Source organism: Aethalodelphis obliquidens, unplaced genomic scaffold, assembly GCF_003676395.1.
Source record: "Aethalodelphis obliquidens isolate GAN/ISIS:26980383/991018 unplaced genomic scaffold, ASM367639v1 scaffold42, whole genome shotgun sequence".
Classification (NCBI taxonomy): domain Eukaryota; kingdom Metazoa; phylum Chordata; class Mammalia; order Artiodactyla; family Delphinidae; genus Aethalodelphis; species Aethalodelphis obliquidens.
The window spans coordinates 9,308,325-9,333,306 of NW_020837986.1; the positions used below are offsets into that span (position 1 = coordinate 9,308,325).

At 50.4% G+C, this 24,982-nt stretch overlaps 1 protein-coding gene across 1 annotated transcript; it reads left to right on the top strand.

Annotated features, from left to right (window-relative positions):
* The first annotated feature begins 1,843 nt into the window (after positions 1 to 1,843).
* SLA2 (Src like adaptor 2) lies at positions 1,844 to 24,936 on the top strand. The gene is given in 9 exon segments (XM_027078378.1): positions 1,844 to 3,011; positions 5,639 to 5,772; positions 9,753 to 9,852; positions 10,241 to 10,327; positions 12,047 to 12,150; positions 22,627 to 22,776; positions 23,524 to 23,656; positions 24,066 to 24,196; positions 24,199 to 24,936. Coding segments are annotated over 8 exon segments (828 nt in total). The 5' UTR covers positions 1,844 to 3,011; positions 5,639 to 5,681; the 3' UTR covers positions 24,231 to 24,936.
* The last annotated feature ends 46 nt before the right edge of the window (positions 24,937 to 24,982 follow it).

Genomic DNA, 24,982 nt, shown 5'->3' on the forward strand with positions numbered 1-24,982 from the left:
GTGACTGCGTGTGGGCTCCGTGCTGGGCATCCTCACATACCTGATTATTATCCACCCAGCAGCACTGTCCGTTTAAAGTAAGGAAACCAAGACCCAGGATAAATAAGTTGCCCGAGGTCATACCAGTAAGCCAGCCGAGATTGAACCCTGAGTCCATCTGACACGCCTATATTCCTCTCAAACCGAAAACCTGACCGTGAGAAGCCTGACCGTGAGGCGATGCGGGAGAAGCCGAGATCTCGGAAAGGCTGCATCTCAGCTCTGCCCTCTTTGCGCAGTTGCCACCTCCCACCCCTCATGTAGTAATCTGCAGCCACCTGCCAGGGCTCCTGCAACAGACCAGACTGTATTTCGCCAGAAGGGGCTGTCTTCATACCCACCAAGGACAATTTCAGGAGGCAGCCGTCTCAGGTCAGTTTTGAACAGTCCAGGGGCTGCGGCTACCACTACATCGAGGTTGCTGTGTCTGTGGCAGACGCTTGTAAAATGACTCGACCCTGCCCATGCTGGTAGAGGACAGGAAACAAATGCATGTGGGCCGATACAGGTGACCGTGCTGAGGTTCTTCCAGAACAGGCAGAAGCAGAGTTCCAGAGCTGGAGGTGGTCTCATGGGCACAGTTGCTCTACGAACCCACCTTGCTCCAGCTGCCTTGGCTACACATCGGCAGGGATGGTTGCCTGTTTCCCACCTTGGCTGTGTGCCTGGAGTCGGGCCCCAACTGGCTGGTCCTTACCACACTCATCCTCTTCTCATTTTCATTTCCTTTCTTCCTATTCAATATATTCCAAAAAAAAAAAAAAAAAAAAGTTGGGGTGCCTGCTTTGTGAGAGGCAAGGAAGTGGCCAGGTAGATGCTCCTACCCAAGATGATTGTGTGAAGCTTTTTCATATAAATTTCGTATAAATTCCGGAATTCCATATAAATTCCATCTAAATAAAAATCTCACCCAGTTCTCATGGCAGCTCTGCAAAGTGGCAGTGTGTGTTACAGACAAAGAACAGCTGAGGAAAGTTAAGTGATTTGGCCAAGGACACCTAGCTAGAAAAAGTTCCCAGTTCTTCCAAAATCGATGCATTTTCATATTTTATTAACTACAGGCCACGCCCTTACACCTTCCTGAATGTTCCTCCTACTGAGCCAGTACGGTAGACCCTTTTCCAGTTTTGTGGATGAGAAAACAGGCCCAGAGGTAACCAATTTACAAATGGTCAAAAAACTAACAGAGCAGCAGGTCTAGGCTTTAAACTCTAATTCTCAGGTGCCTCCCTGAGTGGAACGGGAGAGGATATGGTGGGATTTTTTTGAGACCATAGATGGTCTTCCTCGTTCCTACTTCCTACTTCCTCGTTCATGGGCCTCTCCTTAAGGCCAGTCCAAAAGTCTGCCTGTCAGATGAAAAGATGGACGTCGCGGTGGTGTGGAGGCAAGAGCAGGAGGGTGGGCCTGTGATCAGTTCCCTCCCAGCCACAGGCCACATCCTTGAGTGGCCGTCACCCACCCTAACGTCCTGGTGAGAACCTCCACTCTGGCTCCCTCAGCTCTCCACGCCAGGTGCCGCAGGAGTTAAATCTCAAACCAGCCTTTCCCGGGAGAAAGGGAGAACCTGAGCCCAGGTGTGCTCAAGGCCCCAGAAAAGGCTGCATTGTCCGTGAAATAGCGGTTTCGCGTTAAAAGCATCTGTCTCCAGGATTGCTAGGCCCCTAATGGGGAGGCAGTGAATGGGTGGTTGTTTAGATACTAATGAGCTGAGATTTTTATTAATTTAAATTCAAAAAAAATGTTGGTTTTTTGGCCATGCCACACGGCTTGTGGGATCTTAGTTCCCCAACCAGGGATGGAACCCGGGCCCTGAGCAGTGGAAGCGTGGAGTCCTAACTACTAGACCACCAGGGAATTCCCTAAATTTAAATTTTAATGACTGATTTAAACATACTAATCAAAGGGGGTTCTATCGGAGATTCTTTATCCTAGCCGAGTGGTTCTTAAGTTCAGGGTGTGCATCAGAATCACCTGGAGGGCTCGTGGAAACAGGTTGCTGGCCCCCTACCATGGAGTTTCTGATTGGGTAGATGAGAGGTGGAGCCTGAGAACTGGCATGTCTCACACATTTCCAGATGATGCTGAGGCTGCTGGCCTAGGAACCACTGTCCAGGTCCTGCTACACAAAGCGTGGTTCCCAAACTAGCAACATGGGTATCGCCTGGGAGTTGTTAGCAATGCAGAATCTTGAGCCCCACTGAACCAAAATCTGCTGTTTAACCAGATCCCCAGGGGATTCCTATACACATTAAAGGTTGGGACACTCCAAGGCAGTGCTTCCCGTACTTGCTAGTCAAAGGAATCTCTTGGAGTGTTTAAGATTCAAATGTTGGGGCTGCTCCTCTGGTGACTTGGATTCGGAAGACGTGGGGGAATCCCAGGAATCATACTAACAGGCCCCTCGGGTGATTATAATAGACCAGGTAAGCATGGGAAACTCCTGCTCATTTAGCTTGGTTCTGTGTTCCTTGGATCAGACCAAGCCACACAGTCAGAGAGAAACCTCTCCCTCCAGGATCATGACGAGGCAGCTGCTTCTCCCCCATAAACCGGAACTTGGGGAAGGTGGCTCCTCGACGGTCTGTGATGCCGTCAGAGGAAACGGGTGGTTGTGAGAACCACAGAGCCTGCAGATGTGAGCTGGGAGCTCCAAGGACCCTGTGACAGAGCTTGAAGAGCCCTGGGCCTGCTTCCTGGCCTGGCTGTGCTTGGGAGGGCCAGCCAGTTGGAGGTGGGGCTCCTTTCCCATCCCTGGGGTACAGACTGCTGACCACAGGCAGATGCCAAGCTCCCCAAAGCAATATCGAGAGCCTCTCCCTGAAGACTCCCAGGCTGAGAGGGTCCCGGGTGACCTAGGACGAAGGACATTGGCCGACTTCCAGAAGGGGCCCCCCAAAGCCCTAACCTCTTCAGCTAAAGCATGCGTCTTAGCCGAGCCCCTGCCCCAAGCCTCTGATGACAGGAAAACAGTAAGTATGCTTGCTTTTTGTTTTCCGACGGCTTTGGGACTGTGAGGAAGGATGGTCCCCTCAAGACTGGGAGTGGGCTTTACGGTTGGGACAGAGCGTCAGTGGATAAGAGGAGTCTAGATTATAACTTCTGAAGACACGTTCAGCTCTAGAGTCTACAATTCTTCTTAAAAGGGTGATCTTTCTCAGTTGAAAGGGAGGGAGGTCTCCTTTCAGCTCAATCCAAATTTATCACTTACGCTGCCACAGAGAAATTATCTGCAGAAAATTATCTTCAGAAAAACACAAAAGACGCGGATTGTAGATCCAGCTGTGCACTAACCAGCTACGAACAGTGAGCACGAGGTTGCTCTCCCTGGGCCCCGGGCCTTGTTTTGAATGGCATTCGAACCCTGCCGACCTCTCAAAGGGTCAAGTACTGTGGTCAAAACACCAAATGTTCCACGTGCTGACCGCGGCTGCCTTTAATTCTTCGCTTCCGCCCATGCCTGGGTCCCCTAGAAAGTGCCTACCTAACATGTAGTAAGTTGTTCAGATACTTAGACAATTATGATTAGATTCTTAAAAGTTGGGGCCAGTACTATCCCCCCCTTCTAGGTCTGCCCACCCACGGTCTTCACTTTGCCCCTAGAAGGCCTCCTGACGTTGACGGGACCAGGTGAAGGGAGCTGGCAGAGTGCTGGGGGCTCTGCCGGCCTGAGTGCAGGGTTCTCCTGCCTCTCGGGCCCAGCCCCTGGCGCCACCTGCAGCGTGGAGAAGTCTCTGGGTTCAGTGTGGTTGGTGACTGTCTTGCTGAAGCAGGGGAAAGGAGACTAACCTCTGCTGAGCACACACTCCATGCCAGGCCCCTCAGCTTCTCCTCACAACCCCTTCGAGTCAGTATTATCCCAGATTCACCAGTGAGACTCAGAGAAGTTACACGCTTTGCCTGAGGTCACACAGCTCGAGCTTGGTTGGTCTGAATCACTCGTGCTCCCCAGGAATGATCTCTCCCAGGGATTTTTTGGACCCCTGTCTGCATAGTTAAGCACAGAGCATGTGCCCCATACCCAAGGGGAAAGGACTGTTGAAAACCCGGCCTGAAGGGGTGCCTTGGCATTGAGGGAAGCAGAGACCCCAGGAGGCAGCAGCGCCATCTCGGGCTGCCAAGCCTTCAGGATCCCAAAGTCGGAGCAGGAAGTGACTGCCGGGAGCCATTCCCTAATGGTGGGCCTGTTTTGTGTTAAAGAGCTCTCCTGTCCCGTGAATACGGAACTCCCCCGGGAGGCAGGAGCAAACATGCCGTCATCCACATGTGGATGGCACGAGACTACAGACAGCTGTTCCATTCTCCAGGGCCGCATCCTTGCTCCTCAGACAGGAAGGCCTGTGAGGCCATGGGAGTCACTCCACCATCATGACGGACACCCGTCCTCACCCAGGTGTGGGAAAAGGGTCAAAGGCAAGGATGGAGCCTGCTATGTCCCTAAACTGCTATAATTATGCCTTGTCTCTAACGAAGAGACTGAAAACCGTCTGAAAGAATGAAACCATCTCCCTACAACATCTTAATACGTATAGTGTTTGAAAAAATCGGCATTACCCTGGAAACCTGGGAATTTAAATTATTCTAAGGATAAGACACCTGTCCAAAGAGCTAATAATCACTTCGTCCATTTAGATAATGTGTATCAAGTGCCTTCCGTGGGTGAAAATGCTGAGGAAATGGGCAGAGAGGTCCTTGTTCTCAACAAGCTAGAGAATAATGGCTCATTAAACAAGCACCCAAGTATGTGAATAGTTAAAACTTGGGTAGAGCCCAACAGGGAGCCCCGAGAGGGAGAAAAGGGAAGGTCCCCAGGCATGGCCTCTGGGGAAGTGCCACTCGGAGCGTGAGAAAGGAAAAGCAGGCCCTGACCTGGCTCTTCACATGAGTTCTCTCTCAGACCTGTATGGTGGGTATCGTTATCCCCATTTTTCAGATGGGGAAATGGAGGCAAAGAGAGGGAAGTGGTTCGACAAGCAATCCTGTAAAGGCTTGCAAGTCATCACTATGTCATACAGTCTCCCAGGCGTCTTACTTGGCCCTGTGACACCAGTAACAGTGTGCTCAGTGTCACCTTAGCGCGTGAGGCATGCCAGCCAGCTCCCAAGCCCCCTCAGGTTCCCCTTGCCCACCTAGCCGTGGGTCCTGGTGTGCCTAGAGTGAACTCTGTCCTGTCACTGGCCCCTGCCACCCAGTGGCAGAATGTGATCCCAGGTCAGGCAGTGGTTCTGAGTAGCCATAGGAATGATCAGCTAGGGCTGGGGGATTCGGGGAAAGCTTCCTGGAGAAGGGTGGGATCCAGACAGGCCGGAAGTGGAAAAAGGGTCTTCCAGTAATGGGAGGGGGCTTCACACACGCAAAGGCCCAGGAACAAAGAATGGAGCACGGCTACAGTGTAGCAGAGATGGGAGGCAAAGAAAACAGGGTCCGGTTTGCAGAAAGCCTTAACAGTCTGGTGGAGGGGCTGGAACCTGGTCCTGATGGGAGGGATCTCATTTGCTTGTGTCAACAAGGAGGTCAGCAGGGCTGAGCTGGGGAGGGAGGGTGTCTGGGCACCAGGCTGGGAGCCATGGCTCTGTCCCCATCACAGCATCTCTTTCAGATTTCTCTTGGTGATGCACTTCTGAGTGTTCTGCTGAGGAACGATGGGAAGTCAGCCCAGCAGGGGGAAAGCCCTTCCAAGCCCAAGCCTGAGCCCCTGTGTGCAAGGCCAGGGGCCTGAGCCCATGCAAGCAGGTAGGCCGAGGGCCCCGGGGCAGCCAGGCCCTTCCTGAGCAGCCACTCCAGCCTCAAGTATCAATGAGGACCTGCTGTATACCAGGCCCTCCCCATGAACCACACAGCCGGGGTCCCTGCTCTTAGGAAGCTTACATATTAGTGGTCAGAACATTAAACCAGATAAACTAGAAAATGTGAGAGTGACCAGAACTAACCAGGAGCGTGTGATGGTCCCCCAGGCATCTCCCATGGCTTCCCTCCTCCTAAACCAGTTTATCCAGAGCCTGAGCTGCAACCCTAAGACCAACCCACATCCATAGCTCTCCAAAGCTGCACCGTCCATTACGATAGCCACTAGCCTTATGTAGCTATTTCAGTTTAAACTGAAGTTAATTAAAATTAAATTAAATATTCAGCTCCTCAGTAACACCAGCCATATCTTAAGTGCTCTCCAGCCATTTGAAGCTAGTGGCTACCTTACTGGGCAATACAATTATAGGAGATTTCCATTATCGCAGAAAGTCCTACTGGGCAGAAATGCTCTTATCCTGAGAGGTGCTGTGAAATACTTGAAGCAAAATAGAGCTATGATGATTGGAAAAAATGAGTTCATGCAACGCATGGGCTGAACCTGTAATTGTGGTTTTCTGAGGCAGTCCTGACTAAAAAATGCCAGTTTTTAGGACGATTAGACAATCAAAGTATCTTGCAATATCTAGTACTTTGATGTCAGAGCTACAGCCCCAGTTTGTTTCTTGTTCCCTGAAACAGCCCACAAATCCTTTCTCAAATCACATTCTGATTTGGTTTCGATAATGTATTTGTCAGGGTTCCCCAGAGAGACAGAACCAGTAGAATGTGTGCGTGTGTGTAAGAGAGAATTTATTTTAAGAAATTGGCTCACGCAGCTGTGGGGTGGCCAGTCTGAAGTCTGCAGGGCAGGCCAGAGGGCTGGAGACCCAGGGAAGAGTTGATGCTGCAGAATTCCACAGTGGAGTCTGGAAGCAGGATTCTCCCTTCCTCAAAGGACCTCAGCCTTTTTCTCTTAAAATCTTCAACTGACTGGATAAGGCCCACTCACATTGTGAAGGGTAATCTGCTTTATTCAAAGTCTACTGATTTAAATGTTAATCTCGTCTCAAAAATAGTGTCACAACAACATCTAGACTGGTGTTTGACCAAATATCTGGGTACTGTGGGCTAGCCATGCTGCCGCATAAAATCAGCCAGCAGAGATAACAAGATACTCTAAACCAAGCAGCACTTCTAGGAGGAAGGACACAGACACACAGTTAACAGAAGTAGAAGACTGCAGAGCCACACTGGATATCTGTGTTTGGCAGGCTCTCCCCCAAACTGAAAAGTCCTCTGCAATGGCTGGGGCTTCCTTTCTGCTCCTCAGCCCCCATCCCCAATATCGACCTTTCTTTTTCTTAAATACTCTTATTTTTTATTAATTTTTTTTCTTTTTGGCCGTGCTGCACAGCACGTGGGGTCTTAGTTTCCTGACCCAGGATCGAACCCGCAGCCCCGTGTTGGAAGCGTGGAGTCTTAACTACTGGACGGCCAGGAAAGCCCCAATATCCTGCTCCTCTCTTTAACAGCAGCCTCCCCTAGCCCCCTTGGTCATCGATCGGCACCCTGGACCCTGTAGACTCCTGCTGGGGAGGCAGTTGCCTCCTTCTAGCCACACAGTGTGCACCGAGAGCCTGGGGCCCAGCAGGCCCTGCAGGAAGAGATCTGGAAACCACACAGACCCCCACCTCATTTCCTCTGAATCTAGCCACAGGCAGCGGCCCCGAGGCTGCTCTGAGTCATGCCCAGGATGCTGAGGGGGTGACCCCCCGGCAGGTGTCCTGGGGCCCTCCTTGCCTGTGGGAACTGAGGGGCACTGTGTTCCCCTCTCTGTCAGGGTCTCCAGGGGACGAATGGGCTTCTCTCAGTACTTCTACCCCTGGTCCCAGCAGGAGCATGGATTCTGGGCAACTCCTTTGTCCATCAGCCTTGCATCCACCCAAAATCTACGAAGGTTCTACCCCATGCCAGGCCTTGTGCCAGGACCGGGGGACACAGTAGTGGACAAGACGGACACAGTCCCTGTGTTCAGGGACAGTCAAACCTCAGAGACAGGTGCTAAACCAATAATCAGTTACAGCTGTGTTAGATTTTGATGACAGTGTTTCAAGGGACTCTGACCAAGAGCGTGTGCTGAGGGGCTCATCAGGGAAGAGACGTTTCATCCAAGGAGTGAAGGATGAAGGTGACTCAGCCGCCGGAGGGGACCCATCAGGGGGACAGCATGTGCAGCTCAGTGGCTCCTGGGGTGCAAGGCCAGGGCTTCCAGGAGGGGGAGGGGCCCTTCTGGCCACCTGGCTCTGTTCTTGTCAGAGGACACCCTCCCCAGACTTAACTTGTACCGTGTATTCGGGCATCAGGCAGGCATTTCCCTGCACCGAGGGATGGCCAGGCCCTACGTTCTGAGGAGCTCCTGTCTGGGGTCACCACGGGGGTCTCCATGTGTGTCTGGGAGGACATGTAGGAACTGGTCCATTTCCAGAATCACAGTCTCATTCTGCCCATGTCCCAGAGGCCCTCAGCCCGCATAGTGTCCAGCTCTGTGTCTGCCCCACCCGTCCCCTGGGTCCTTGTCTGTCCTCTGCTCTCCCTCCCTCACTTCCTGGGGCCCCAGCTCTGTCTAGAGGGCCTCACAGAGGCCTCTCAGCCTCTGAGGAGCATCTGTGAGGCGCATAAACCTTTCTTGCTGACCTCACTGCTTCTCATAGCCTAACGCAGAGACCCCTACTGAAATGGGGTAGGAGGAAGAGAAGGGAGGGCGCTGGGGGGTGGGTGAAGGGCGCCCTGCAGCCCGTGTGTTTTCAGGACAAGTAGGCCTGGACAGGCATCAGGAGGTCTAGGTGGTCGGGGCAGGCTGGTCCCGGAGCTGGGGACGAGGGGATGAGCATTCTGTGCTCAGGGAGCCGCTTGCCGCCCGCTGTCCAACCTCAGAATTGGGCCTCAAGGCCACCACGTGCTCAGGACCAGTCCTGAGGGTGGGGTGCGGCGGCTTGGTGTCCTGTCTCTGTGACTCCCTCTCTGAACGCCAGCCTCCTGGGGAGTCTGGGCCTTTCAGAGACGTGCTGCTGCTGTCCAGCCCAGTCCCCCGGCCCTGGGCCCGTGGAGGACAGGGACGGGGTGACGTGGCGTAGGAGCTGTGCCCGCCCTCCCTGGCAGACTGCCCCGTGCAGCCTCGGTTGCCTTGCTGTGCAATGGGGCTGAATGGAGGTGACACATACAGCACCCGTCAGGCCCTGACACAGAGCAGGTGCTCAGGAAGAGGCGGCAGGTGTGTGACCAGGACACTTGACTGAGACGCACATTCCTGCTGGGCGCCTGCTCTGGGCCAGGCCTGTCCCAGTGGGCCCTGGGGCTGCACCTCTTCTGAGGGGGCAGCACAGACCTACGCCTGTCGCTCTGGACAGAGGTCACGGGAGAGCCACTCTGCCCACGTGCACGGCACTCCAGAGTTACAAAGCCCGTCCAGGTCAGTGATTTCCTGGGCCCCTCGGGGAGCCCTCCCCCTCCCATGGCCGCCTCCCAGCCCCTCAAAGCGAGTCCATCTGGTGGCCGCCTCATCGGTGCCTTTCAGAAGCTGAGCTCAGAGATCCAGGCTGATACCTGCTTAGAGCTGTCGGCTTTAAGCTTGCTGAATTCCTTTATCAGAATCTCCTGTGATGATCTGTATAAAAATGGGATTGTAGCCAGGAGCCCCACTCCTCTTGCCACACCAGTCCTTTCCCCGAGGGGCCCCCAAGAGATGTCTGGGCACCCCCAGGGCTCTGCAGAGCCCTGTGGAAAAGCATCAGATTCCAGGTTGCCATCCCAGGATCCCGGCAGACATGCCGCCCTAGGGTGCCCGTGGGAGGATTGATGGTGGGAGCCCAGCCTCCACTGGAGCTCATGTCTGTCCAGAGGGTGACCATCTCTGTCCCTCCATCCAGAGAGGAGCAAGGCCAAAGCTGTGGCCTTGGGCAGTTTCCCAGTAGGCGAGCAGGCAGAGCTGTCTCTGAGACTGGGGGAGCCATTGACCATCATCTCTGAGTAAGTCCCCCTGAGGGCACGGGGTGGGGTGCTCTCTCCCCTCCCCCGATCCCCGAAGCTGCATTAGTGGGAGGAGGGGCCCCTTCCAGGGGAAAAGAGCATGGACTTTTGTGCTGAGCTCACACAGCACTGTGATGGTGGGATTTTAGGCAGCTTGACACACCTGCAGGGAAAAGCAGTGGGTGCGCAGGGCCTTGCAGGGGGGCCCTGAATCAGGCCATTCACTGCCCAGGAGGTACCCAGACTGGCTGGTGCAAGGAAACCTGGGAAACTCAGGTGGGATGGGTGGCCACAGGACCTAACCTGGAGGGTCCTTGTGAATCCCAAATGAGCGGTGCCCAGGGCCTTGGCCCTTCTGAGAGGGGTCCCCTCGCCCTTCTCTCTCCAGGGATGGAGACTGGTGGACGGTGCTGTCGGACATCTCAGGCAGAGAGTACATCTGCCCCAGCATCCACGTGGCCAAAATCTCCCATGGGTGAGTTCACACCCCAGGCCCTGCCTCTGGGGAGCTTCCTGCTTCCTCCTCCCACAAGTGTAGTTCTTCACGCCCAGTCTTATGCTGAGCAAAGCGGGGGTCAGGGGAAAGTCAGGCCCAGACCCTGCCCTCCAGAGGAGCTGACGACTGACTCTTAGGTCAGCCTGTGAGACATGGAGCCCAGAGGAGAGGACTTGGCAAGGCCTCATGGAGACGTGGCACCTGGGCTTTGGAGGGTGGCCGGGAATCTGGTGGTGGAGAATGCTGGAAGGGACTTGCAGGAGGTGGGGACAGCCTGCGTAAATGTCCCCAGAGAGCCTCCTCGGGCTGCCCTTCCAAGAGGCACTTCCTCAGGAGGGCTGGACTCGGGGACGCAGGGTCTCTCAAAGAGTGTGAGCCATCCCTTGCCCAGAGTAAGTGACAGACTGACTCCAGAGCAAATTCTATGTCGAGAGAGAAAGGCAGTGAATAACCTGGAGCGGGGGACATGTCACTGTGTGTGCTGTGACAGCCACGCTTCAGTTCTGAGGAAGAGCACGGCTCCCACACTGGATGGCCTTCCTTTCTGAAGCTCGTGGTGTGTCTGGCTCTGAAGCAACAGAGGATCCCGAGACATGTGGACACATCATAGAATCAGCTCGCGTCTCCCAGTGGTCTGGGCCTGCGGGGCAGGGTTTTGCCTCCGCAGCCTGGCGTGAAGTTTAAACAGAGGAAACACCGACTACCTCTAAGAGTCCCCTTTCCTTGCCTGCGCTTCATTTATAGCCTCGATCTTCATAAATCGTATGAATGATGTATTTTATTTACTATAAAACTAGGCTCAGTTTGCTGCTGGCCCCAAGAGAATCACAGCTTCTCTACGTTATTTACTTGGAATCAACTCAACCCTGAATCTGGCATTTCACAAAATGACAGGGAGGCAACCATTTCCATCAAATTGGCTTCTGGAGGCTTTGCCTGGGACCCCCGGACATGACTCTGGGGACAGTAAGAAGCTGATGGACCGTAAACCAAAACATTCCTGCACGACTCCTTGAACTTTTCACTGCAGTGAAGTCCTTCATGGACACACATAGGTGAGGGATTAAGTGAAGAGAGAAAAGGAAGGTGTGGGCTCAGTTATCAACAATCCCAGCATTGGAAGAGGCACGTGTGGCTGTTGATGGGCTACGTGATTTTTTCCAAAATTTTAGAATGTCTCGAACATTCTAGTTCCAAACTTTCTACTCACAAATAAGCTACAGTGGAAGTTAGATTTCAGTGATAATGAGTAAATGTTCACCTGCATACCTTTTGGCTACAAAGTTAAACTTTAAACTGTTGAAATAAGATATTTACTAAAATTAAAAAAAAAGAGAGAGGCAATTCTTGGAGAGGTGAAGGCTTAGACAGGTGAGTGGATGGTGTAGGGGTGCTGGGGGAACTGGGCAGTGAGAGGAGAGGGTCTGGGATCACCTCACCTGCCCCCAGACCCTGGCCACTTGGGAATGAGCTCTTCAGTTAGAAAAGGCTGGGGCTGACCCCATGAGATGGTCCTGGCTCCAGGGGCCTCGGAGGTCAAGGACAAAGCTGGGGGCCCTGAGAGACCTGAGGCCAGCTCTTCATGGGACGTTTGGAAGTCTGAGGCCCACAGAGGGAAGAGAGCTTCCAGTAGAGTCTTGGGCCACCCACCCCCAGGCTGACCCCCGACCCTCTCTCTGCTCATCTCCCCACCCCCAGGTGGTTATATGAGGGCCTGAGCCGGGAGAAAGCTGAGGAACTTCTGCTGCTGCCTGGAAACCCAGGAGGGGCCTTCCTCATCCGGGAGAGCCAGACCAGGAGAGGTGGGTAAGCTCAGCCTGCCATGGGCTTTTCCCTTTCATGCCAAGAGCCAGGTGTGATGTGACTTGGGGGTAGAGGTAGGAGGCCACATGTGGAGGGCTGGAGACCTGGCCTTGGAGTCGGGCAGTCTGGCTGACTGACCACATGTTGCTGCTGTGAGAGCCTATCAACAATGGGGCAGGGCTTCCCTGGTGGCGCAGTGGTTGAGAGTCCGCCTGCCGATGCAGGGGACGCGGGTTCGTGCCTCGGTCCGGGAAGATCCCACATGCCGCGGAGCGGCTGGGCCCGTGAGCCATGGCCGCTGAGTCTGTGCGTCCGGAGCCTGTGCTCCGCAACGGGAGAGGGCACAACAGTGAGAGGCCCGCGTACTGCAAAAAAAAAAAAAAAAAAAACAACAACAATGGGGCAAATAACCTGCATTTCTAAAAGTGGTGTGAATTGCCCACGGGAGGGATCCCGCTCAGCCAACACTTTAGCAACCAGGACTCGTAACAGTATAGTCACAGGACTTCTCTGCCTTGACCAGCAATGATTTCTCCCTCCCCAAGACACAGCATGACCCTGATCTCTTGACAAGGTCTCTGTGCTTTGGGTCACCAGCCAGTCGGAGCCAGAAAACCCACTAGGAGTCACCTCATGATCTTCCTTTCTGTGCTGTGCAGATGGGGAAACAGAGGCCCACAGAGGGATAGGGACATGTCACACCGCACGTTCATATGGGACTTCTCCCACCCCAGGTGCAAACAAAACACGAAGTCGAGTCTGTCTCTGATGCCCCTGCTTCTCTCTGAGCTGCCCTGAGTCCCTAACAGCAGGGACAGAGAGGGACGTTGAAGGAGTGGCAGTGCCCTCGTTTATGTTAGGCTCTGTAAATGCCTTCAAACAACCCTGTGGGGATTGTACTTCCAATGTCCCCATTTTACAGATGAGGAACTGGAGATTTTGGGGAAGAGAAATGAGTTGCCTGGGGAGACACAGCTAATAAGTGCAGAGCTGGGATTCAAACCCCGCTGAGGTTCATCGCACTTCAGACACCCAAGAGAGGCCCACCTGTGACAGTAATGGTAGCATTACAAGCACAGGGGCAGACTAGGGAGAAGCTGTTCAGGAGTGAGGACGGGCTGCCTGTGCTTCCCTTAACTGAACTCACTTTGATGCGTCATCAGGGTCCTTTGCTCTCTACTCAGTCTCCCTCCTGGGGCCCCTTCCAGTGCGTGTCTTTGCCTCTCCTTCCCTTCATTTGGGAGCCCCCTGGGTTGACCTCTCCCCAGCCCCTCCTACTGTTTTCCAGGCAGCGCCAGCATCTCTCACATACACCCATAGGCAGGCCAGGGTGGGGGGCTGGCTCAAGTGCAACAGCTACAAACAGGAAACCATAGCGGTGCTGTTGGGGGCGGGGGCACTGTAGACCGGGCCCCAGTGAGTGTGAGAAGCCACAGGAAGTGCTCCGTGCTCAGCTGCCCCTCCCACACCCCTTCTCTGGCCTGGTTCAACCCCAAGAGCATAGTGACCGAAACTTATTGCCTCTCTGAGCCCCTTTTCCAAGAAGGCCCATATACAAGAGGAACTGGTGGAGAAATAAAGGAGAAAGCAGATAAGAATCCATGGGATCTTTTTTTTTTCCTTGCAGTTTTATTGAGACATAATTGATACTCGGCACTGCGTAAGTTCAAGGTGTAAAGAATCCATAGGATGTTTAAGGATCCACAGAATTGCTGGGATTAAGGTTAGATTTGACTCTGAGGTTCCCCATAGCAACACCAAAAAGGGATAGATCAGAATGCAGCTCTCATTATCGAAAAAGGAAGAATTTGCCAATTCTGCAGGAAAGGCAATTTCCCAATACTAATTTCTAATCTCTCATCCTGGGCTTCCTTTTGGAGAGTGTCTGTTAAGCTGCAGGTTACAACCCATTTGTGGGCCAAGAAATCAGTTTGGTTCAGTGGTTATAGACCAGTGGGTCTCAAACCTGGGTGGGCATCAGAACACCTGGAGGGTTTGTTAAAACAAAGAACTGGTCCAGCTTTAAGAACCGCTGATCTAGACCTTGGCTGTGTGTTGGAATCATCTGGGGGAGATTTATAAATTACTGATGGCTGCACCCCACCCCCAGAGTTTCTGATTTAATTGGTCAGGGGTGTGGCCTGGGCCCTGGAAGCTACAAGAGCCCCCCAGGTGATTCTGATGTGTAGCCAAGGTTGAAACCCATTGGTTTAGTGGATCTGGACCAGGGAGCGTTGAAAGTGAAATAGAGCTGAAAACATTAGGATGCATCACTGGGGCTGGGGAAAATATTGCTTCACCAAACTTTTTGTTTTCGATAATTTTAAGTGTGTTCTGGGTCACTGTAAAATTTCATATGTGGTTTGTGGTCAAAAAAAGTTTGACACTAAATCTGTACGGGCCCGAGTGACGCCACAGGATGGTGGTTCTCAGACTTGCGTGTACAGGGATTGTCAGGGGATCGTCTTGCTGATGCACTCTTAGGCCCCGCCGCAGACCTGCCCAATCAGACTGCTGGGTACAGAGGTCAGAAATCTGCTTCCTTCACAAGCTCTCTGGATGGATCTCATGTTTTTTTAAGTTTGAAAACACAGTTCCAGTCTAGGGAACCCAAAATTAAGTAATGAGAGACAATGTTTTTCATGTTTACATAATGCATCTTGTCATATATAACGGTAATTAACTGTTGACCAAGTGAGTGAGCGATATCAGGATCAGCTCTTCTTTGGCCCAAGATCGAGACGTACCTGTGGGAAGGGAATTCTGTAGGGGCTTTGAGCCTGTGGGTGGACCAAGGCGGAAGGCCTGGGGCCACTGAGCTCCCAAGAACACTACTCAAGAGTCTGGAGGGGGAGGGGAAGACCCCCCATCTTCCCCAGAGTCCCTCTGGCATACCTGGTTGTGTTCTAGGCCTGGGGGGAGCCATGGCAGGGCCCAAGTCAGGCCGAAAACCTTGGTGTGAGAAGGGGCACAACGAGTTTGTGGAGGTCCCAGGACTGCTCCAGAGGTCAGCGCCAGCGCCAGACCCCTAGAGCGTCACCCTCTTGCCTTCCTCCTGTCCTACTATGTGTCTGTACTGTGTTGAGCATTGCAAGAGAGACTGATGAGCAAGACACGCTTCCTGCCCCTGAGGGACTCATCTCTGTGATTCTGTCAGCCGAGAAGCACTTAAAAGCATCTCCTCTGAGTCAGGCCTGATAAGTTGTATTTCCTGCCCTCAGGCTTCAGACAGTCAAGGGTCCAAGGTGCAGCATTCTCGAGGCTATCAGCTTCTTAGAGGTCTCAGAAGAAGTTCAGAGGGTCCTGCTAGACCTACGTCCCCCAAACAGGTTTTAACGTGCTCCCTCACACCACTGTGGACCCCTCCCCTCCTCCCGGCATCATCATCAGAACACCTGGGAGAACATGGCTCCTTAGGTCACTGCAGGCCAGGGTGTGACACTGGCTAAGCCTGCTGGAGCTTTCTGGAATCCGGGACCTCATACTTTCCTTGCCTTTTTCCCAGTGGGTCTCCCTCCAGGGCCTGCACCCAGCCTTAGCTCCTACCATTCCTTCCCACAGCCTGCCTCTGGCCCACTGCCCACCAGAACACTCCTTGAATGAACACACCTTGTTCTTTCCACTGCTCCATCCCTGCACATGAGCCTCCCTCAGGGCCTGGAAAGCCCTCCCTCCAGTCCTCCACTTGGCCAACTCACACTGATCCTTCTCGACCCATTGCAATGCCATTTCCCCAGGTTATTTGTCACTCTTTGCTCTTAACTCCCACAGCATCCTGAAAAGACCTCTTCTGTAGCTGCAATAAACTTATTTCTTAAAACAAAGTCAGGGTATGTGGTCTAACAGCAGGGGAACTAAATATTTGAGATGAGGACCATAAAGGAAAATTCTGGCTGAGGGATGTGCTGAGGGACAGTATTTCTTTCCCCAGAGTATGAAGATCTGATTACCTGTGTCTGGGGCTAGTGCAGTGCCAGCTTGTAGTAAGTGTTCAACAGATGTTTACTGTATAAATGGATGAGTAAATGAGTGCATGTATGTACGTTGAGGGGAGGAGAGAGGATGAAGAGCTGGGGTAGGGTAGACTGACCCCCAACACCATCTGTGCTCACAGCGGTAGGAGTGCATATGGTGGCAAGGACTCCTCAAGTCTGCTTGTATCATGGCCGTGTCCAGTGTTTATCACAGAGACTCAGTAATTCATTCAACAAATAAATACTGCATGGTGACTCTGTGCCAGCCACTGTTCTAAGTGCTGGGGATTCAACAATATAAAAAGCACCAATAAAGAGGTTAAAAAAACAGCAAAATCCCTGCCCACAATCTAGTTGGCAACGTGCATAGTGAACAAACAGTAATTGAGCAACTGATCATGGCAAGTGCCACAAAGAAACAATAAAGCGACAGTTCAAAGGAACAGAGTAAACAACAGGTGCATCCTCAGCAGGAGGCAGGTGTGCCTGGAGCAGATCCAAGGTCACCGGAAGTCAGGTCATGCAAGGCCTTTCCAGGGTGAGAGCTTCAGATTTATTTTAAGTGTTGACAGGGAGGGTTCTAAGCAGGGGAGTGACATGATCTGATCCCTCTACGTTGCAAAGAGAGGATTTGGCAGGGGATGAGGCGGAAGTGGGGAGCCACATGGGAAGTTGTTGCAGGCTAATAAGAAGTGGTTAGATTCCGGATATGTTCTGAATGTAGCCAGTAGGGTTTTCTGTGGGGCTGGATGGGAGGTGAGGGAGAGTGGAAGCTGCCAGGGATGATGCCGGGGTTAGGAGCTTAGTAATGAATGGATTGCGCTGCTGTTTTCGGAGATGGGAAGATGGTGGGCAGATAAATTAGGACGATCCCTTGTGAGGCTCACAGTTGGTTATATGGTGGGGTGGGGTAGTGTTGAGGGACAGACGATGGGAGAATAGGACCTTTGGTGCTAGCACTTGTGTCTGGGCAAGCCTAGAGCTGGAGTTTCTACCAGGCAGAGAAGGTGTTCTGGCGAGGAGTTGCCTGAGTAGGAACTGAGTTGTAAAAGGAAGGCTGGCGGTTACGCAGGTGGAAGAGTGTTCCATATAAAGGGAACAGTGTGAATAAAGAACCAGAGAACTGAGAAGGGGCACTGGCTGCTTGCTATGCGCCAGACACTGCTAAATGCTTCACCTACTTTACCACCTGGATCTTTGTGGCAATCTATTGAGGCGGGGACAATTATTATCCCCCTTTAGAAAGGAAGAAACAGATCTGAGAGGTCAACTAATGTGTCTTAGAGACACAGGTAGGGTTATAGGATGTAGGGGTGTTATAGTGTGTGACTCTGGGTGAGATATGAAACCAGGGAGTCCGAGTTTAAAAGACGTCCTGGAGGGCTTCCCTGGTGGCGCAGTGGTTGAGAGTCCGCCTGCCGATGCAGGGGACATGGGTTCGTGCCCCGGTCCGGGAAGATCCCACATGCCGCGGAGCGGCTGGGCTTGTGAGCCATGGCCGCTGGGCCTGCGCGTCCGGAGCCTGTGCTCCGCAACGGGAGAGGCCACAGCAGTGAGAGGCCCGTGTACTGGGAAAAAAAAAAAAAAAAGACGTCCTGGAACTGGGAGCCAGCCATAGATATCTGGGGCTGGCTGAGCAGCAGTGAGAGGGAACAGCAGGATAGCAGGCACACAGGGCAGTCAAAGGTGGCCTTGGTAGGTGACCTGTCCCCACAGCAGGGTAGACAACCCCACATGGGCTTGACAGAGCTTGCTTATTATCTCTGAGTCTACCAGTCAGAGCCTCAGTGTAGCTGTGAGGATCCCTCCTGGTTCTAGTAACTGTGATGACAGTGGCCAGAGTGGGGTGGCTGGAGAACCAGGCCCCAAAGAGGGACTTGGTCACTTAGTTCAGCTGGTTGGTTGGCTTCCAGGGCCTAGTTTCAGATATGTATCCCTTTCCCAACCACAGAGCTTTTTCAGGGTCACAGCACAGCTCCAGAAGAGATTCTTCTTAAAGGTACAGAGTCAAGGGGTCTCCAGAGTCAGGTAGAAAACAACGAAAAGGAAGCAAGGACCTTACTCCATACTTCTCAAAGTATATTGACTTTGTATCCTGTAGCCTTGCTAAATTCACTTATTAGTTCTCGTCGCTTTTTTGTAGGTTCCTTAGGATTTTCTACATCTATGATCACACGTTATCTATAACTATAGTTTAACTACTTATTTTCCAATTCATATACCTTTTTTTTTTTCCTTGCCTTACTGCACTGGACCTCTAGTATAACAAGTAAAGTGGTAAGAACATTCTTGCTTTGTTCTTAGAAGGAAAAATTCAGTCTTTCCCATTAAGTATGATGTTACTTATAGATTTTTCACAGATGCTCTATGTCAGGTTAAGAGGAAGTACCCTTCTGTGGTAGGCGGACTAGCCCCCCCAGACGATGTCCAGGTCCTAATCCCTGAAACATGTGAATACGACTTACCTTACATTGCAAAAGAGAGTTCATAGACATGATTAAGGATTTTGAGATAGGAAGTTTATCCTGGACTATCCAGATGAGCCCAATGAAATCACAAGGGTCTTTATAAGATGGAGGCAGGAGGGTATTGAGAGATTGGAAGATGCTATGCTGCTGGCTTTGAAGATGGAGTAAGGGGCCATGAGCTAAGGAATGCTGGGGGCTTCTAGAAACTGAAGAGGCAAAGAAACAGACATTCCTCTAGAGCCTGCAGAAGAAGTACAGGCCTGCTGATACCTTGATTTTAGTTTAGTGAAATCTGTTTTAGATTTATGACCCCCAGAATTGTAAGATAACACATTTTTTGTTGTTTTAAACCACTATATATATGGTAATTTGTTATAGCAGCAATAGGAAATTATTACACCCTCTATTTGTAGTTTTCTTTTTCTTTGTTTTTTAAAAATCATGATGCGTGTTGAATGTCAAATTTTTCTACATTTCTGCAGGTGATCATGCTTTTTCTCCTCTATTCTACTAATTTAGTGAGTTAACACTGACATTCAATTTTTAAATCAATTTGTATTCCTGGGATAAAGCCAATTTAGTTATAATGTATTATCTTCTTTATACATTGCTGGATTCAATTTGCTAACAGTCTGTTAAAAGATTTTTTGTGTCTACATATATGAGGTATATTGGTCTATAGTTTTCTCATAATGTTTTTGTCTGGTTTTTTTAGCAAGTTAATTGCTGGCCTCATAAAATGGGTGGGGAAATGTTATCTTCTCTATTTTCTTAAAGAGTTTGTATAAAATTGATGTTATTTCTTCTTTAAATGTTTGATAGAACTCACTAGTGAAGCCATCTGGACCCAGAGTTATCTATCCAGGAAGTTTTTTTTTTTTTTTTTAGGAAGTTTTAAAATTATGAATTCAATTTCTGCAATAGATATGGGTCTATTCAAATTTTCTATTTCTTGTGTCACTTTTGGTAATTTGTGTCTTTTAAGGAATTTGTCCATTTCATCTAAGTTGTAGAATTTATTGGCATAAAATTGTTCACAGTATGCCCTTATCCTTTTAATGTGTGTAGGATCTATAGCGATGTCCCCTCTTCATTCCTGATGTTGGTAATTTGTGTGTGTGTGTGGTGTTTCTCTTTTTCATCAGTCTAGTTTGAGCTTTATCAATTTTATCAACCTTTTCAAAGAATCAGCATTTGATTTTTCTCCATTGTCTTCTATTTATTTTATTTTTATTTCCTTCCACTTAAATTTATTCTTTTTCTAGCTTTTTAAAGTAGAAACTTTATTTTATGCCTTCTTTTCTTCAAGTGTAAGATTTAAAGCTAAAAATATACCTTTAAGTCCTGATTTAGCTGAGCTCACAAATTTATTTATTTAGTTAAAAATATTTTCTAATTTTGCTTATGATTTCTTCTTTGATCCCTGGGTTATTTTCAAGCATCTGGGGATTTTCCATATGTCTTTCTGTTATTAATTCATAATTCTGTGTGGTCAGAAAACATACCTTTAATTATTTCAATCCTTTTACATTTCTGTTTTTACGGCCCAGTCTATAGTCTGCCTTGAATATTCCATGTGCTCTTGTTGGGCCCAAGGTTTGTTAATTAAGTCAAATGGGCTGACTGCATTGTTCATCTCTTCTATATGCCTGTTGACTTTCTATCCTATCAAGTACTAAGAGAGGAGTGTTGAAATCTCCAATTATAATTATGGACATCTATTTTTTTCTGTTAATACTGTTGGCTTTGCTTCTATATTTTGAAACTCTGTAACTGGGTGCATACAAATTCAGGATATCCTCTTATCTCTGGTAATACCCTTAGTCTTGAGTTCTACTTTTCTGATATTATCACTCCAGTTTTCCTAAGATTAATGTGTGCATGATACATATTTTTTTACTTTTAGCCTGTGTTTTAATATTCAAAGTGTGTTTATCATGTAGCTGGGTCTTGCTTTTTAAAATACAGTTTGAAAATCTCTGCCTTTTAACGGAGTATTTAGACCACTTCCTCAAAGTAAAAGCTTCCTAAAACTGAGCACTGCCTGTGGTTTGGGAAAGTCACTCCTGCATTTTGTTGGCATTCCACAGGGAAAGGTTAAGTGACAGGGTCACTGGCTCTTCCTCCAGGTTCTCTGTGCCAGTTTTCTCATCTGTAAACTGGGGATAACTGTACCTACCTCACAGGGTGGTTATGAGAATTAGACGAGATAGTCCATATAAAAAGTGCATAGTAAGCACTCAATAAATGAAAGCTACAGATAGCTTTAGGTAATTAGATAGTAATAATAGGTTATTACTGTTATTCCACTAAGCACCCTCTTCCCATTTGGCTTTGATGAAGTGTTAAGAAATGCATCCCACTTTACAGTTATGAAGAGCACTCGTATGCAACCTCATCTGCTGAAAACTACTGCTGGAGGCCTGATTTTATATAGTTATATAGTTATGATTTTATATAGTCTTTTCTCTCTACTCATTTTCAACCATGTGCTTTTCCTCTTCTAGCCAGTTATCCTTTTTTTAAATTAAAATTTTCGTTGAAACCTATCAAACTGTACACTTTAAACATATCCATTTTATTTTATATAAATTATACCTCAATAAAGTTGATTTTAAAAACTAAAACAGGGAGTTCCCTGGTGGCCTAGTGGTTAGGATTCTGGGCTTTCACTGCCGAGGTCCGGGTTCAATCCTGGTCTGGGAACTGAGATCCCACAAGCCACGCAGCTCGGCCAAAAAAAAGAAACAGCTAAAAACTGGAAAAATTCTGTCACTTGCATCAGTGAATATAATATTCATGTATAGGTTTAAGACTAGTAACAGGGACTTCCCTGGCAGTCCAAGTGATTAAGACTCTGTGCTTTCACTGCAGGGAGTGTGGGTTTGATCCCTGTTTGGGGAACTAAGATCCCAAATGCCGTGTGGCACAGCCAAAAAAAAAAAAAGACTAATAATAAAACCAACATCCATATGCCCACTTACCAGCTTAAGAAATTGTGCAACAGTCCCTTTGAAGCCCTTTGCCTGCTTCACTGTGTTAATCAGTTACTTTTCTTCATGGTTTTTTCTTTTCCTGGTTGTGCCAGGTCTTAGTTGCGGCAGGTGGGCTCCTTAGTTGCAGCTCACCAGTTCCTTTTAGTTGCGGCACATGTGCTCCTTAGCTGTGGCATGCAAACTCTTAGTTGTGGCATGCATGTGGGATGTAGTTCCCTGACCGGGGACTGAACCCGCTTCCCCCGCATTGGAAGGCGGATTCTTAACCATTGTGCCACCAAGGAAGTCCCTTCTTCATAGTTTTGCCATACATGCATCCCTTGGCTGCCTCTGAACTTTATTTAAATAGAATCATACTGAATGTATGCTTCTGTGACTTGCTGTTTCTGCTCATTATTTTAAACATTTATCTATGCTTATGTGTGTAGTGGTTATTAACTTTTACTGCTGAATAGTGTTACATTCTAGAATCTACCATTCTCTTGAGTCCATATGGGCTGTTTGCAGTTTTTGGGCTTTTTCGAACAATGCTGCTATGAATACTTTTGTTCATGTATTTGCAAGGCATCATGCTGGGATGGAACGGCTGGGTTGTGAGGTATGAGCATGTTCAACTCGACTAGTTAATGCCAACTGTTTCCGAAGTGGCTTATACAATTTATCTTTCCACCAGCAGGGTAAGAATTCCTTTCTCCACATCCCTGCTGACATCTACTGACACATTTTCACATCCTAACACTTCTGCCCACTTGAGTCTTTATAATAACAGCCAACACTTAATGCTCACTTAAACTGTGGCAGGCCCTGTTCTGAGCCCTGTGTGCATGACCTTGTTTCCTCCTCACGAGAGCCCTAGCTATGATAAGTGTGTTGTCATTTATAAGCAAGAGAGCAAGTCTCTGTCCCTCCCTTCCCCCTTCCCTCGTTTGGGCCCAGTGCCCACTCTCTGTGGCCATTTCATGTCTTCCTTCTCCCATCCTGGGCTGGGCTTGGCCCCAGCATGGCCTTAATCCCACCCCAGACCCTTTCCTTCTCAGGCTGTTACTCCCTGTCGGTCCGCCTCAGCCGCCCTGCATCCTGGGACCGGATCAGACACTACAAGATCCAACGCCTTGACAATGGCTGGCTGTACATCTCACCACGCCTCACCTTCCCCTCACTCCAGGCCCTGGTGGACCATTACTCTGGTATGGCCATCCCCTACCTCCATGAGAGCAGACTGGGATGTGGGTCTGTGGGGAAGATAGTTTGCCTGCTGGAGAATATCTAGTCAGAAGAGGGACCTCCCCTCTCTCCATGCCAGTCCCTGTGCCAAGAAACACAGCCCGGAAGCCCCAAGTTCATCTCGTGCCAACAGAGCCACGGAGGTGTCCCGTGTTAGTGCAGGCCAGCCAGTGCCTCACCCACCACTGTGGTTCTGAGTCAAAGTCCCCAATGGCTGGCACAGTTCTCTCCACAGGAACAAGGCCCAGAGCTGTTGCTATTGTGGAATTCAGTTGATTCTCAGCATTTTCTGGTACCTGTTCTGTAACAGGCACTGCAGCCACTACAGCAGAGTGTCAGAGAGGAAAGACTACTACTGGGAAAACTGATCGGGGGATTTCAGGACAGTCATTCCATGCAGCAGATACTGACAGAACAAGTAGAGACTGATCATCCCTTAGCTTTCTTCTTTCCAAAGCGCTTTTCTAACCAGAAACTGGGGCTCAAAGAGGTCCATCACCTCGGTCCATTTAGCCGAAATCACACGGTAAATTGTCTCCCGAAACCTAGCCCAGAATGACCTTTGACTGCATGTCAGCTTCCAGATTAACAGCCTGGGGCTCATGCTCCCACCTGCCAAGTGTGGAAAGCTGTCAGGGTGAGGGTGGAGTTGTTGGGGAGGAAGGCAGGGCTGGGGCCAGCCACGTCAAGGGTCTAGGTCTCTTCCTCAGAGCTGGCGGATGACATCTGCTGCCTACTCAAGGAGCCCTGTGCCCTGCGGAGGGCCGGCCCACCCCCTGGCAAGTCCATACCTCTACCTGTGACTGTGCAGAGGACACCACTCAATTGGAAAGAGCTGGACAGGTGAGAAGCCCCTGGAACGTGAAGGCAGAACAAAGGAGACTTAGAAGGACCCACCCCTGGGAACCCAGAATGGGCTTGTCACCTTCCAGGGACACCTGGGAGCCAATAAGCGTTGCCTGAACTCAGGCCAGCCCAGGCTCAGCAGGTCTGCTGCGGGGACTAGCAGGGAGGCCAGAGTGGGCATGGATATGGGGCTTGCCTGGGCACCAAGGTGGCCAGGATGGAAGGTCAGACAAGATGGGGTACAACAGAGGGCACCAGTCCTGAGTGAAGTGAAGGGGAGTTTGATCTGACTAGGAACAGGGAACCACTGTGAGTTTTTCAGCAGGGTTTGAGAACAGGGAACCATGTGGTAGGTGCATGGAGGAGGGTGAGGCTCCCTGATGCAACTCTTTCCCCCTCTCCACAGCTCTCTCCTGTTCTCTGAAGCATCTGCTACAGGGGAGGAGTCCCCCCTCAGTGAGGGACTCCGGGAGGCCCTTAGCTCCTACATCAGCCTGACTTACGACATCTCCTTGGACGATGCCAAGGCCCAAAGCAGGACCGAAAGGGGAACCAAGGCTGCAGCACCTAGAACCCCAACTCAGCTCAGCCTGACTGAGCACCCCAGAGGCAAAGACTGTGCAGAGTGAGGAGAGGTCTGGGACACAGAGGCACAGCCAGAGTCCCACCTCTATCCTCTGTTCCTTCCTCTCTCAGCCCTAAGAAGTCACCTAACCTCCTCCCAGTGCCATGACCCAACCTACAGCCTCTAGTTCAAGTAAAGACCAGTTAAGAACAGGGCCAGGACTCCAGAGAGACTAGATGTCCTCGGTGTGACCCAGCCAGTTCCCGAGTTTGGGAGTCCCAGTACCACCTTCCTCCCTCTGCCTGTCGAGTCTCATTCTACATCCCCACAACCACTCGCACAAGGCAGAGAACGCCCACTAGCATCAAGGAGAAAAAAATAATCATTTAAGGAAAACTGACCAGTCTCATTCAGAATGCCACCACACCTCAGAAGGTAGAACTATGGCCTAGAAGGGACAGGAAGAAGAGGGGATGGGTGGCTTAGACGGCAGCAGAACCTGGGCTCTCCAGCTTCTACCTGACCGCCACGGCAAAGAGCAGGACCTCTGACCGTCCAGGTCCTCCACGTCCCCATTAAGCCCCTTCTCTGGACAGTCCTAGCTCTCAGATCTTTCATCTTGTGGCTCATCATTTGAACCTGGCTAAGCTTTCTTGGCTACAACAGCCTTGCCGTCTTGTAGCCAAATGCAAAAGATACCACCCGAGCCTAGCACACCGCAGTGAGCTCAGTCACGTCTCTCAGTGCTGAGCGGGGGC